At 50.6% G+C, this 15,440-nt stretch overlaps 1 protein-coding gene across 2 annotated transcripts in view; it reads right to left on the bottom strand.

Moving 5' to 3' along the window:
• Positions 1-6,033: 6,033 nt before the first annotated feature.
• The window catches only part of Dhodh (dihydroorotate dehydrogenase (quinone)), a 14,059-nt gene continuing 4,652 nt past the window's right edge, over positions 6,034-15,440 (bottom strand). The window contains exons 3-9 of one of the 2 annotated variants that reach the window (XM_004625810.2): positions 13,506-13,705; positions 11,392-11,474; positions 8,450-8,637; positions 7,723-7,836; positions 6,741-6,894; positions 6,486-6,645; positions 6,034-6,365 (exon numbers count right to left, since the gene is read on the bottom strand). In XM_004625810.2, coding sequence (XP_004625867.1) covers positions 6,311-6,365; positions 6,486-6,645; positions 6,741-6,894; positions 7,723-7,836; positions 8,450-8,637; positions 11,392-11,474; positions 13,506-13,705 — 954 coding nt within the window. In that variant the 3' untranslated portion in view covers positions 6,034-6,310. The remainder of the gene's footprint in view (positions 6,366-6,485; positions 6,646-6,740; positions 6,895-7,722; positions 7,837-8,449; positions 8,638-11,391; positions 11,475-13,505; positions 13,706-15,440) is intronic. The other variant, XM_023709391.1, reaches the window with a different exon arrangement.

The raw sequence follows: 15,440 nt of genomic DNA, 5'->3' as shown, positions 1-15,440 counted from the left end.
GACGTCCCTGCTGTTGTTCTGCTCAGGCCGCAGCCCCGGAACAAAGCACAGCACTGTTATTACTTTTTTGTTTGTTCATTTAAATGTTTATTATTTATTTATTTTTGGGGGGGCAGAACCGGGAATCGCACTCAGGCCCTTGCACTTGCCAGGGAAGCACTTATTCCACTGAGCCATCTCCCCGGCCCTAAATGTATATTTAGAACTGCAAAAATAATTAATAATAATAATAAAAAAATATTGCCCTGTATTTGAGCAGTCAGACTAGAACTCAGGTTCTTTTTCTTTTCTTTCTTTCTTTCTTTTTTTTTTTTTAATGTATTTGGTACAGGTTGTGCAAGGTCTCACTACATAGATCAGACTCACAGTGATCCTCCTGTTTTCAGCCTCACAAGCCCTGGGATTACAGGGGAGCGCCACCATGCCCAGTCTCACTTGCCACCTCAGCACGCCCCAGGGGTGGGGCCGGCACTGGCACAGCATGCCAGGGATCTAATCCCGGTCCCTGCTCCTGCCTAAGCAGGCGCTTTAGTCTGCTGAGCTATCAGACCAGCACTAGAACTCAGGTTCTTACATAAATATGCTAAACCTGAAGCGAATCCCTGCTTCGCTCTGAAAACAGCGGCTCCGTCCTCTGTGGCAGGCTGGGATCCAGTTGTGTTTGAATTTATTTCTTCTAAAAGTCTGAGATGCTGCAAACCTCAGTTATCATCACCCCGAACACATAGCTTAGCAACTGGCAAGAAGCAGAACCTCAATAAATAAGTGCTAAATAAATAAATGCTCAAAGAATAATTAAAAGAACAAATGAATGAGTCTACCCATGCGTTCGTGTGTGTGTGTGTGTGTGTGTGTGTGTGTGTTTAATTTTTACTGGTTATACCAGAGCCTCAATGTTTTGAATTCCTGATCTACCTACCAGTATGATTTCTTTCAGCTATAATGTGTGTACCAAGGACTCACACTTTTCCCTCTGCTGAGGTAGGAAGCTGTCACTAGATCCATTAAGAACTGCAAATTCAAAAACCAGGGAAAAAAATAGAGGATGCCTCTAATAAGGAAGGAGTGCAGCAGCCTGGTCAGTACCCAGGGGAATGTATTCTGTGTACCTAGCGCAGGAAGTTTCGTTCTCACCCTCTGGGCACAGCTTTGTTCCCGGCTCCAGCGAGCCACGTGATTGACGGGCAGCAGCTGGTCCGCCTGCTTCCCTTCACACCCTGGAACTCAGCCTGCTCCTGTGGGACACTCTCCAAAGGGCCTTTTCCACACTCAGCAACCTCCTTCAGACTAGAGGAATTCAAGGAATGCGAATGTTGATTTCTTCTCAGGCCCCACCCACCGGGGTGTGGGGCTCCCCAGCCACCTCACAACAGGCAGGGTGCCAGTCTCACGTCCTGCCCCTTTGCCCTGCCAGATGCCTCTCAGCCCTGTCCCCTGGTGGCCTCTTGCATGTGGTAACCCACACTCATTTCCCACACGTGTAAGCCCAAAGTTGTCACAGAAATTCTCCCTCACTGCCAAGATCCTTCAACATAACACAACGAAAATGCAGAGCCAAGACTCTAGGCAGGTAGTCGTGGATATCAGCACGCGCTCATGGCGTCGCAGCCCTGCACCTGGCAGGAGTCCTAAAATGTCCTAGCGAAGCAAAAGCAAATAACATCTCTTCCAGGCCACAGTAAGATTATAGGCAGCTTCAACCCGACTACTTTTCTAACAGGAATTAAAATTTGGCTGTGCATGAAAAAACCTTCCAGTTAACAGTAACTTACGCACATAGGTTTTATTTTCACAATTTAAACAGGTGCAGAAGTAGCCAGAGAGAACTGATGTTCATTTGCGTTCAGTGAAGTTCTTTCTGCTTTTGCCAGTGTCTTCTCTGGGGATGGCCCTGATGCCTCATAGAAAGCGGCCGTCAGAGCTCCAGCCATCTTGCCCGCCTTTCAGGTAGCAGAAGTCATCCCACAAGGTTCCTGCCAACACTTTCACCAATTTCATTTGTAGAATTTGGTCATGTGAGCACACCCAACTATAATGGGGATGAAGAAATAGTTTTTATTCTAGGAATCTAGAATGTAGACCCATCTACCACACACTAATTGATCTCTTCAAAGGTTGCCCTTCTAGATTAAGAAAAACTAGTATAACATGGGTGTTGATAGGTTATAACCCTAGTATGAATTGCTGAATAATTATGGTGGTCATCTAATATGGCTGAAGCCCTTAAAACAACAGCTTAGGGCTGGCCAAATAGCTCAGCGGATTAAAGCGCAGGGGCCGGGGATCCTGGGCCTGCCATGCCAGCCCTGCCTCTGGGTCATGCTGAGACGGCAAATGAGACTGGGTATGGTAGCACCCCCTGTAATCCCAGCTCTTGGGAGACTGTAAACAGGCGGATCACTATGAGTCCGATCTAGTAGAGAAACCCTGAACACCCTGTAGGCCCTTCCCTAAAATACAAAAAAAAAAGAAAAAAGAAAACCAGCTTATCTTCCCAGAGATCACCTCCACACTTCTCCAACTCAGCCCAGGGTGAAATTTCCTTCCACTTTTCCTGCCACCTCAGGGAAGGCCCCAATCAGCTCCTCAGGTATATCTAAACATCCCCCCAGAACTCCACCCCTGCCAAAAGGACATAAGAGCCTGTCTTCCTTTGTTCTAATCCAGAGAATTCCTTATCTTCCTAAATTCTCTCTGTGTCCTCCAAGATAATGAAGCCCCTTTCCCTTTATAATAAAGCCCCTTTCCCTTCTTCCTTCTGCCTGTTTCTCCGCTGCGACACTGTTGAAAACCTATCAGATATCCTTGATTAACTATGGAAGATAATATGGAGACTATAGGAGAAATTTGAGTATGTACCCAGCGAGAGCCATGGCTAATTTTCTTGGGTGTGATTACAGAATTGTGGTTACACAGGAGCATATACTTCTCTTGAGATAATATAGCTCTGCAGTATTCAGGAATGACTCTGAAGAATAGAAGTTAGGTGAAAAAGATGGATAGAACAGCGCAGCAGCCGGGGCCACCCCCAGGGGGCGCTGAGGTGGCAACTGAGACTGGACGTGGTGGTGGGCGCCTGTCAGCCCAGCACTTGGGAGGCTGAAAACAAGAGAATTACTATGAGTCCAATCTATGTAGTGAGACCCTGTCCTAAACACAGAACAAAAAAGATGGACAGAACAAAGGAAAGAGAGTAAGAACGGAGCTACTATGTGGGGGGACTGTGGGTGTCATTCTTTCACATTTTCTCTAATTTTTTTGTTTTGTTTTTTGGTACTGGGGGTCAAACTCAGAACCTTGTGCTTGCCAGGCCGACACTTTTGCCGCTGAGCTCTCTCCCCAGCCCTCATTTCTTACAATGAAACTCAGTGGAGGGCACTCTTTCTCCTGCGAGGCTGGGTGCTGCCTCGTGGCAGAAGAGCCTCGTGGTCCTGCAGGTGCTCTGAAGCCAGTCAGTGCCAAGGGCCTGCCAGCCATGGCTTGGCTCTCCCTGGTCCCAGGCCGGGTGTGCCCCACGGGGTGGCAGGGGGTGGGGCACATGATACACCTCAGCCCTAGGGTCCCAGAGGCGTCTTTCATCACCCAGGAGGCAGCCAACAACAAAGATCCACAAATCCCACCACCTGCTGGCGAGAGCACCACAGTGCACCTAGACAAAGCACTCAGGCCACCTCACACAAAAGGGCCCTGGAGGTCAGGACAGCACCAGATAGCATGGGACAAATGCAGGCTAGAGTGGGAGAATCTGTCCCCCCTCCCCATTTCCGCCCGTATGACACGAGAGCAGGCATTCAGCCTCAGTTACGTACTTAGCTCACAGGGTTGTTTGAGGCGTGTGACTGGCTATAAAGGCACAAGACTGCGAGAAAGAGGAACTTTCCCAGTATTTCTGCTTCATCCTATTAGGTTCCAGCGCTGTTATCCATAGACACTGGGGCTACGTGAACTTTTTCAAAATCTTCTAACAATGGTGGTTTTTAAATATCTGCATACATTCTTTGACATTCCTCTTGTCAAAAGTGGAAACTAGCCAGATGTAGTGGTAAACACCTATAATCCCAGTACTTGGGAGGCTGAGGCAGGAGCACCTTGTTTAAGGCAAGCCCTGGCTGCATAGTAAGTTTAAGACCAACATGAAATGTATAACAAGACCCTGCCCCTAAGAAACAAGCAAAAAATGTGGAAACTAGGGGTTCCGAATGTAGCTCAGAGATACAGCAGCACTTGCCTGGCAAGACAGGGCCCTGGGCTTGATCCCCTGAACCAAAAAGGAGATGGAGTATAATCACCCTTCCCAAGAACTAATGCCCGCGAAATCTGAATGTCAGATAAACAAGAAATAAACTTGTCAAACTCCTTTTGTTTTAGTGTTTCTTGAAATATATTTCAAATAATTCATACATATTCTTCCTTTGCATTATGAATTTTAAAAACCTAAAATCAGGGCTGAGGATGTGTCTCGGTGGTAGAATTATCACTTAGAATAAACTCCTTCTTGATGTGGGCCACAATGTCCTTTTCTATGTTATATTTCTCCAGCACCTGAGTAGCGTACGCCACTGAATCTTGTTGCATCTCTTCTGACACGTCTGCATCTTTGATCACGGCCTTTTGGTCGCACATGGTTACCGTGGAGCGGGAGCTGGCTGGCTGAGAGCTACATGCATGTTATCCCCATGGGAACATGAAGAAGGAAGCACAGCTTGTCACAATCCCTTACAGAAGTCCAGCACCAAGCAGCAGCCATGCCCGGAGCTGCTGAGAAGTTAGAGTGACAAGACAACCTGTCCTGAAGTGAGAACAGAAGTGACTGCTAGACACAAAGAGGAGCCCAACTCCCCGGCAGTTCCCAGACCCGGTGCCCAGCTCCCTGAACCCCCTCTCACTTTTCAGTGTTGAAAAGATGCACATTACTCCATTGCTGTGGCAGCTGCCGACCAGACCTCAGTAACTTTTCATCACCTAACGTCACCATGCCCTTGAAAGCCTGGTCAAAGTGGCACCGAGTCACCAACACCAGCACAGCCAGAGGCTGTGAGACACTGGTGGAATACAGTGCGTCCTCTTGGTGACACTGAAGTCTAACACCCAGTTCCCCAAAAAGCGGCATTTGGAGGCAGCATCTTTACAGAGGTAATCAATGCGAGGTCCTCAGGATGGAAACTAATGTATTTGACTCATGTCTTTATGTAAAGGGTAAACTAAGATGCAGAGATGTAACATGGGAAGACATGAGCAAGACAGCCATCGACTCTGAGGTGGCCTGGAGCAATCCCTTGCCTGCACCCTTGGAAAGCACCAGCCCTGCAGCTACCTCGACCTCAAGCTCCCAACCTCCACAAGCGTGAGACTTCTGTGCTGGAAGCCACTGAGCTCACGGATAGCAAATGAATATGTCCTCCAAGCCACTACGCTTCCCTGACAGCCAGACTCATTATTAAATCTGGAAGAGGCCGTTCCAGACAGAGACCCCAAGTTCATAACAACTGTGGCCCTGACTCCAGGATGGTAGCAACCTTGACATGAGGACAGACTAGTGACATTCGGGTTTGTGCCTCATGGGCATGGTTCACTGGCCCTGGGGACCCACTACCCCCTCCCCATGCCCATCCTTTGCTATGAGAGGAACTAGAGCCAGCAGTCCTCTCCCTTCTCCCCATGCCGCCCTACTCTTCCATACATCATTTTCCATGAATACAGAATGAGGAAGCAGCCCTGGTGAGACCAGGAGAGCCAGCGGAGCGCTTTGGGCACAGCAGGCTGCTGTGCAACTTCTCTATTTGAAATGTTTTCAAAATAAAATTAAAACTAAAAGAAAGCTCAGAAGGGGCCGGGGAGATGGCTCAGTACAATAAGCTCTTCCCTGGCAAGCGCAAGGGCCTGAGTTCAAATCCCCGGTTCCACCAAATAAAATAAAATAAAGCTCAGATTGACAGGTCATGGGAGGCCACTGCAGGTGCAGGGACACGGGACTCAAAGGACCTGCAGGCTCTGAGCAAAGCCCTGGCCCTCCAGAAAGGGGGAGGGGGGAAATCGAGTTCTGAATGGCTTTATTTCTTCCAATGTCCTTGCAATACTGAAGGACCCCTGGATGCGGATCCAGCAAGAATCACGCACAGAGCTTACGCTGACCAAGTGACTACAGAAAGCCTCTGTTGGTTCTGGCAACCCCACCGTCGGCCCTCACAGCCCAGCCCGGCCTCGGTTTGGGGACGCGGCTGGAGGCGGAGTCCTCCTCTCCCGATCCAGCCACACAGCTCGCCCGAGTTCCTGGTAAGGTTCCAGACCCAGCTCCCCGAAGACGATGTCCTCACCGCCGATGATCGGCTCCAATGGCCTCTGTGACTGTGCTAAAACCCTGCTCTCTGGAAAGACAGAAAATGAGGGAGTTTCAGCGAAGATGGAGACAGAGCCCGCTCTTCCAGGAACCCTGGGTTCACCTTAACCACATCCACTGTGCGTGAGCCCCACGCAGCCCCACTCACTTCAGGAGGGCCTCCAGCTCCCGCTTGACCCTGCCCACCACGGGCGGCCCCCCGTAGGTGAGAGCCGTGTACAGCTGCACCAGCGAGGCCCCCGCCTGGATCTTGTCCATCGCATCCTGCCCGCTGCTCACGCCGCCAACCCCGATGATGGGGATCCTGCCTGCAGAGAAGCACAGCAGCCGGGAGAGATGAGCACCTGGCCAGCCCGAGCCCGAGCCCCGCCCCGGAAAGACACACGGACAGCAGAGGCCTTGCCTTGGGTCAGCGCGTACATCTCTCGGATCATCTGAGTTGATAAGTCTCGGAGGGGCTTCCCGCTCAGGCCTCCCGTCTCGGTGCGCAGGGCGCCCTGCAGGCCGGCAGGGCGACTCACTGTGGTGTTGGTCACAATCAACCCGTCGATACCCAGCTGCAGTAAGAGACAGAACGAGCTCTGAGTCATGGCTGTGAGGGACACAGACAAGCTTCTGGGGAAAGCTGAGGCAGCCCCTGAGCCAGGGCCACCCTACAGCCCCCAAGTAGGAGCCACTGAGGCGCTTATTGTGACCAAGTGCCAGAATGAGCCTCAACGTGACAGCTTACATCTCACGCTACCACCCACAACATTCTCCCGGAGGAGGGCTTGAGCTTTAGAAAATCTGCTGGATGGTGTCTTGCCAAGGGCCCCAGGTAGTAAGTAGAATAAGCTAGATTTGAACCCAGGGAGCAGGGTGTGCTGCTGCATGCTTGTAATCCTGGGGAGGCCAAGGCAGGAAAATCACTGCAAGGTGGAGACCAAACTGGGCTTCATGGTGAGTTCAAAGCCAGCCTGAACTATATAGCAAGATCCTGTTTGAGTGAGAAAGACAGAAAGACAGACAGGCAGACAGAGAAGGAAAGGGGAAAAAAAGAAAGGAAAAAGAATTTGAACCCAGGACTGCAGAACTCACTGTGCTTCCACATCCTCCACCAGAAGCCTGGTATGCAGACCGGCTGATGGAGAAGCAGTCAACACCCAGCCAACACCCAGCCAGCCGACGCTGTCCAGAGACGCAGCACAAGCTGCAGAGCTCTCGCTTTGCAGGAGGAGAGAGAGGCAGGGAAAGACTCTCCAGACAGACTCATCGCTTTGTACCATGATGACAGACACCCATTTAGTTTTTGAGGTCACAGAGATCACCAGTCATGCTGTTCAGGGCCTCCCTGGGAGCCAAAGGGACAATGGAAGCCGCCCTATGCCTGGGCAGCCGGGTCGGACCTCTCTCACCACGCTGGCAATGTCCTCCTTGTCCTGGGCCGTGAGGTCAGGGGCAATCTTCAGCAGCACCGCCGGCTTCTGTGCTCTCCGCAAGGCGTCCCTCTCCTGCAGCACCTAGGGCAACACATGCCACAGATGGGGGTCCCAGACCCCACCCAGCAGCACGACTGATACCAGAAGCTGCCATCAGTGTTTTTATAGCCTCAAACTAAAGCCAGATCAACTTCCCAATGCTCGGGAACAAATTTGGTTCTGTTCTTCACCAGGCACCCATTGGTATTAGCTAAAGTTGTAAGGATTCTGACTCGTTTCTTGTTTTGTTTTTTGAGTCAGGTCTCACTGTGCAGTGCAGGCTGGCCTTGAGCTCACCTTGTAGCCCAGGCTGGTCTCATTCCTAAAGACCCCACAAGCCATGTGGGATGAAAAGTCACTCAATTCATGTACTGTGATAGGTTCTAGGCACACAGAGATAAACGAGGAGGATGGGCCCCATTGTCATAGGCCTTCTGGCTTAAGAACAGGGACAGATGGAACAAATGTTTACTGTCACGTAAAATCAGTGCTGTGCCAGGGGCCTGACAGTGCTCCCTTCAGGAAGGTGCTGTGAGGGCTTCTAACTGGCCTAGGCAGGAAGAACAGCTTCTCACTGAGGACACCCAAGCTGTGCCCAGAGAAGGAAGGGGGACCCGCTAGCTGGATGAGACACAGAGGAGGGTGCGATGCCCACCTTGGTCAGCAGGCGACGCAGCTCGGCCTTTCCCTGCAGGGAGCGCAGCCCAGGGGTGTTGGGGCTGGACACGTTCACGACCAGGTAGTCAGCCAAGGGGCCCAGCACCCGGATACCCTCTGCGTAGTCTGCAGCGGCGTCCTGCGACGTCTTATTCTTCCCCAGGTTTATTCCCAGCGGCAGCCCATCTGTAAAGATCAGGGGTCAGCTTCTACCCTGCACCATTTCTGGTACACTTTTAAGGCCAACCCATGCAGGGCGGCTGTGAACTGTCCCACACCAGCTGCGAGTGTGGGGCACGACTGCAGCGGGCCAAGAGGATGGCCTGGCATGCTCCACCCTTTCTCCCTTTCTCCCTTTCTCTCTCTCTCTCTCTCTCTCTCTCTCTCTCTCTCTCTCTCACCTGTATTTTAGGGAAGGGTCTACAGGGTGTTCAGGGTCTCACTACTAGATCGGACTCGACTACAGGTGTGCGCCACCACACCCAGTCTCAATCGCTGTCTCAGAGCACCCCAGGGGGCAGGGCCAGCATGGCACACTCAGGGATCAAACCAGCCCCTGCACCTGCTTGCAGGTGCTTTAATCTGCTGAGGTATTTGGCCGGCCCTACCCTTTTCAATTTTACAAATTAAATGGAAAAAAATCAGAAGTGCAAATAGTTGGCTTAAGAAAAAAAGGGCTGGAATGTGGTCTACGGTAGAGGCTCTAGGTTTGAGCCCTAGCATTTAAAAAAAAAAAAAAAAAAAAAAAAAGGCAGATCTCAGAAATCTAAACGTGAAAGGAGATTTGTGCCACTGGGGTACGTGTGGGTCTTGGCTCAAATGAGCAGATGTGCAGTGGTGAAAATGCAGGAAAAAGTACAAAATACTGGTATTTTCAGTGATCATGCCTAAAAGTGTAACTGCTCATTAGCACGTGCGCACACACGTTTACACTCGTTTGTGCAGCTGGTGCGCGTACACAACATGTCTCAGCTTCTTTCTCTTTCCTTTTTTTAAAATCTTTTATTTACTTATTTGGTACAGGGTCTTGCCACGCAGCTCAGATTCACAGTGATCCTCCTGTCTCAGCCTCCCCAACGCTGGGATTACAGGCATGAGCCACCATGATGTGACCATCACTATGCGCCTGGGCCAGCATGGCATGCAGTACTGGGGGCTGAACTCGGGTCCTTGAACTTGCCAGGCAGGCACTTAGATCGCCAAGCTATCTGCCTAGCCCCTCAGCACCTTGTTCATCCTCTGCCCTTCCCTCCCTCTCCATCCCTTAATCTCCCCATTTCCCCTTTAAAAATAATAATAATCATTATTTTATAATTTATAACTTCAGTTCTCTGAGAAAGGAAGTTCCCTTTTAATCAGGTTACCCATACCTCAGTACACCCAGGAAAGGCACCGACTGTGGTCTGGGTATATTCATTCCCCTTCCTCTCTCACAAGTGTCTCCATGGGCTGGAGAGATAGCCCGGCAGCATAAGCGCCTTCCTGGCAAGCAGAAGGTCCCGTTTGATCCCCGGTGCCGCATGCCAAAACCAGGCATGGTGGTACATGCCCATGACCCCAGCGTTGGGGCAGTTGAGACAGGAAGGTCAGTAGGAGTCTGAACTGCTTAGCAAGGCACTATACCAAATTTAAAAAAAATTTAAAAGAAAAAGTGTCTCCATGTGCACATTAGTGACAGATACTGTACTTAAAAGTGCATGTGACTATCAACTGGATCAAGTTTTGAGCCTCTAAAATAATACATTTTCAGCTGGGGGGTGAGAGCACACACCTACAATCTCAGTACTCCGGAGGCTAAGGCAAGAGGATTGCAATGAGTTTGAGGCCACCCTGGGCTACAAATTGAGACCCTGTCTCCAAAAAAAAATGAACACAAATGGATTAAAGCACCTGCTTAGGCAGATCCAGGGGCTGATCCCAGCCTGCCATGCCAGCCCCACCCCCAGGGCACACTGAGACGGTGACTGAGACTGGGTGTGGTGGCGCATGCCTATAATCCTAGTGCTTGGGAGGCTGAAAACAGGAGGATCACTATGAGTTGGATCTACCTAGTGCGACCCTGTACTAAAATACATTAAAAAAAAAAGAATGAAAAGAAAACAATGTATTTCCAGAAATATGGTATGTGAAAAGAAAGGAGCCAGCCAAGTGCTGCTCCTGAGATACTCTCCTCTCTGCAGAGGCCAGGGGCCCATCAGGGACAGCTGCTGCTGCTTCTTTTTTTTTTTTTTTTTTTTCCTTTTTTTGCAGAACCAGGGATTGAACTCAGGTCCTTGAGCTTGCCAGGCAAGTACTTATTCCACTGAGCTATCTCCCCAGCCCCAGCTGCTGCTCCTGACTGGAGGCTGGGGACAGATGCAGAGCAGAGTGACTTCACAGCTTGCCAGGCCAGCAATAATCAAAGAACATCCAGTGTCACAACCACCTTCCACAGAGCCTGAATAACTCTTTTGCTTTTGTTTTTGAGACAGGCTGATAGGGTCTCACTATGTAGTTCAGGCTGGCCTTGAACTTACTACATAGCCTAGACCAGTGATTCTCCTGCTTCAGCCTCCCAAGTGCTGGGATTACTGGTACACACCACCACACTTGACTATGAATCACACTTTCATATCATCAGCTTGAGAGGAAGATAGATTTGTGCAGCTAACTTCCTGAATAGTGGTGCAGAGGAATTGGAAGACAGTTGGGCTAACATTACATAGACAGGTCTTCATGATTCCCACATCCAACACTCATCAAGCAAGGACACAGGAAGATGATGCCTGGGTCCCACTCACACCCTGTCCACCCAGGTACAGATAAACTCTCTGCTCTGCTGAAGTCCAAGCACCCCTACGTATAATAGCACAGCACAGCTTACAGGGGAGGTTTTGCTCAGACTCTGAACCTCAGAGGTGGTGACGGAACTGGTAAAAGCCCTCGCTTGTCCCCCTTTACCTGCTGTGAGCCTGGTCTGCCTCTGCTGCCTGGCACGTAGCCTGCGCTCCACTGCCAAGAGCCCCTGGCTGTTAAATCCACACCTGGGCACACAAGCCAGAGGGAGGCGAGGTTAGACAGCAACATCACAGTCATTTCCATCAGAGGTATGACTTTGAAGAACAAGAGACAATCAAAAGTCATTTCTTCGACCTCAAAGATCTGAACATCACTGGGAGCCCCAGGCAACAGGCTAGAACACCTTCCGGCATAAAGGGAAAGATTAAAAAGTGTGAGCGACCCAGTCAGAGGATGCTGGAAAGAGCCCAGCAGGACTCTGCCTCCTGCTGGAGGAGCCTGCTTAAGGTCCCTTGTCTGGGAAGCCCAAGCCTTCCTCGGCCTCCTGGGGCTCACCAGCCACCCCATTTCCCCACCCTTTCTGCCTGTCCTTCCTGTCCTGGCTCAGTTGCTTCCTGCTCGAATACAGCCGCCACACCAGACCTTCCTCCCTTGACATTCAAAGCCCTCTATACCCAGCTTTCTCCTGGCTTAAAACGTACCAACAGGCTTAGGTTCCTGCCCTGGCTCAGAATCTTCCTAGGCCAAGAGTCAGGTCTTAATTCGTTGTCACTCTGCCATAAGACACCCATGAACGCGGGGACTTGTCTCTCATCTGTGGATCCCCAGCCCCACTGTGGGTTGATGACCTGGTGACTCCCCCTTCCCATTCCTCACCTGTGGGGCCCATGTCCTTGCAAACACATTGGAAACACGTTAATGATTCCACGCTGTTTCGGTCTTGCTGACAACTGAAGTATGATACAGGACCAGGTGTGGTCACTAAGACATGGGTGATGTGGAATAAAGTTTCTGAAAAGTCCCCCCTCCTGCCCCTGTCCCATCCTGCTCTTGGATGTCCACATGAGGACCAAATGCTTGCACATGAGATGGCATCTTGGATGCATCAAGAGCAGACAGAACCTGGGCCAGTCTTGACATTAACTGGCCACAGAGCCACTCAGCTGCCCTCTCACACGTTATGAGAAGGAAATAAGAAGTGCCTGTCGGCTGGGCCACCGTGTTACCTGCAGCCACAGGCAGCAGAGCAGGTGAAGCGGCACATGTAGGTGGTACTTAACAGTACTTGCCAATAAAGTGTCTACAGCCTACAAGCACTCGCCACATGGTACTTGCAGCAAGGAGACTGACTACTCCAAGTTCCCAAGAGCGAAGCGCTTGTCCCACCCTACTTGTCTAGAGGGTCCTGCCAGGCCATCACCCTCTGGCCTGCAGTTACTTGCAGCAGCTTCATCAGAAACAAGTGCATTTTGTCTGGCCAATTCTAAAGATCTTGGTCCTGTTGACAAGCAACAGAAAGATCAATAACTTGATCTCTGATGTCAGGAAATTTCCTTGAAACTGGTACAATAACAGCAGAAGACACAGCTGAATAAACTTGTGTTAGGTCTGTCTCCCAGAATGTCATTGCTGTCATTGACAGCCCCAAAGACAACTACCAACTCCCACCCCTCCCACGAGGCTCTCTGACATTGTTTCAAAAAACAAGGAACTTCTTCGCCTTCCGGGTTTGTTGTAAAAATCACCCAGGGTGACACACAGAAGGGCTTTATACCATCCAGCAGGACTTCTCTTCCTAAAATGTTGCAGCTGTGTACACTATTACCCAATCTACTACTGGGTAACAGTAGATTCTTCTGCTTATCAGTGGACAGCAAGGGCTGCCTATCCAATAGCAGGGCTGCTGGCCACACGGAGCTTCTCAGCCCTGGAAATGGGGCTGATGAGAGGGGTGAAAAATAAAGGACACACCGGCGGTGGAAGATTTGGCACAAACCACAGAGTGCAGGAGGCTGAAGCTGTGCCCAAGCTCCCTGAATACTTCCCTGTGACTGTAACTCAGGTGCATAACTCTCCAAGCAGCCGGGCACCAGCCAGTTAAGCAATCAGTAACACCTGCTTTCCAGGTGGGCATGAGAGTCCACACCTGGCACCTAGCAGATGCTCAGCAGGGTTCCTGAACGGTCCAAACACCAGTAAAGTGTCTACAGCCTACAAGAGGGAACACCGCGGTCTATTTGCCAGCCCAGCAGGGCAGACACTGGGTCACGACCCACCTGTTAATGACAGCTTTGTCCTCAGGGAGGCGGAAGATTCTGGGTCGGGGGTTTCCTTCCTGAGGCTGGGGAGTCACGCTTCCTACCTCAACAAAGCCAAAGCCCAGCTTAAAAAGGCCATCCACTGCTTCCCCGTGCTTGTCAAATCCTGCAGCAATTCCCACTGGGTTTCGGAATTTATGGCCCAGGACTCTCACTTCCTGGGAAGAGGGAGATTAAAGTCAAAGGTACAGAGTTAAAGTGTGGCCTCTGGCATGCCTACATGGGAACTCCCCGGACCCTCCCAGGTGTACAGGATCAGATTCTATTGGCTCATGCTCTGCAGCTGGGTGTCAGGCCTGCTGCAGTCTGAAAGTGCAAGTCTATCACAATCAAGGTGAGGGAAGAAACTAGCCTTCCCCCATATTTGTCTTTTTTTTTTTTTTTTTTTAATGTATTTAGTACAGGGTCTTCAGGATCTCACTACATAGATGGAACTCTAGTGATCCTTCAGTTTTCAGGCTCCCAAATGCTGGGATTACAGCCACACACCACTATGCCCAGCCATTAATCGCTGTCTCAGCGCGCCCCAGGGGCAGAGGTGGGGCCAGCAGGCAATTGGGAATTGAACTGGTGCCTGAATCCTTCACTTTAATCTGCTAACCTATCTGGCTGGCCCTCCTCCCCCCCATATTTGGAACAGAAGCAGTTCTGCAGTTCTGAGGCAGTTCTGATAAGAATTGGATCTTGGGGGGCCTGGCCTTAGCTCAGTTGTTTAAGTGGCTGCTTCCACAAAGCTGTCAGCCTCAGGTTGCTGTAGTTCGATCCCCACAACCCTCCAGCCAGCCAAACCACCCCTGAGGGCATTCAGAGCAAAAAAAAAAACAAAAACTTGGGGCTGGTGAGATGGCTCAGTGGTCTAAAGCACCTACTTAGAACAAGCTTAGCAAATAGGGACCGCGGTTCAATTCCCCAGCACCACATGCCAGCCAGCCCTGCCCCCTGGTGGGCTGAGCTGGCCACACACACACAAATAAATAAATAAAATATTTTTTTAAAATAAAATAATATCATTTATTATAAAAAAAAAAATTGGATCTTCCTGTCCACCAGCAGGTGAGAAAGGATCCTTAGTTTCAGCCCCTAGGTCATAGCCAGGGAGCAGCAAATCGGAGTAATCAGCCTCAGCTGATGAATGCATAGTCCGAGCTGAGCTCCCGGGCTAATAAAAAGCTCCTGCAACCTCGGCTGGCTCCAGCAGGAGGAGGGACAGACTCTGCCAGGCGGAACTAAGCAGAAAGTCTCCTGGGCTGTGGCCACCTCCCCTGAAATCAGGAGGTGAAGAAGGTGCTCTGAGAGGGATGAACACCACAGTGAAGGTGAGCCTGTGTGAGCGGGGAGGGCACCGCCTCAGGGCCTTCTTTGAGGAGTCCCTAGGTGGCCTTTGGGCTGGCCTCAGATTACAGTTAAACTGGCTCGGCAGGAGGCAGAGCATGTGCTCCTCAAGTTTGAACCATGGCAGGTTCAAACCACAGCCAAGATGACAAATGAAGATATAGGGAAGTGGTGGAATGTTCAAGCTAGAAAAGCAAGTTGGAGCAAGAGCCTCAAGAGCCCTGGCTGTCAGTTAAAGAGCTGGGAACACTGGTCTGGGCCTGGAGTCCACCTCCTCAGGAGGCTGAGGCAGGAGGCTTGCTTTGCCTAGGAGTTTTTTGTTTTATTTTGCTTTGGGGGGGCTGGAGATCAAACCAAGGGCCGTATGCATGCCAAGGTAAGAGCTCTACCACTGAGCCCTAGTCCTCAGCCTAGGAGTTAAGAGACCAGCCTAAATAACATAACAAAGCCATAGCTCAGCGGCCTTGCCAGATAACTCAGTTATTTAAAGCGCTACTTGCACCAATGCAGTCAGGGGCGTAGCACTGTGGTTCGATTCCCATCTCCAGAAGCTGCACCAGA

Source organism: Octodon degus, unplaced genomic scaffold, assembly GCF_000260255.1.
Source record: "Octodon degus isolate 3935 unplaced genomic scaffold, OctDeg1.0 scaffold00011, whole genome shotgun sequence".
Classification (NCBI taxonomy): Eukaryota; Metazoa; Chordata; class Mammalia; order Rodentia; family Octodontidae; genus Octodon; species Octodon degus.
Note: the sequence above shows the minus strand (reverse complement) of the source record. Positions and strands in the feature narration are given on the sequence as shown.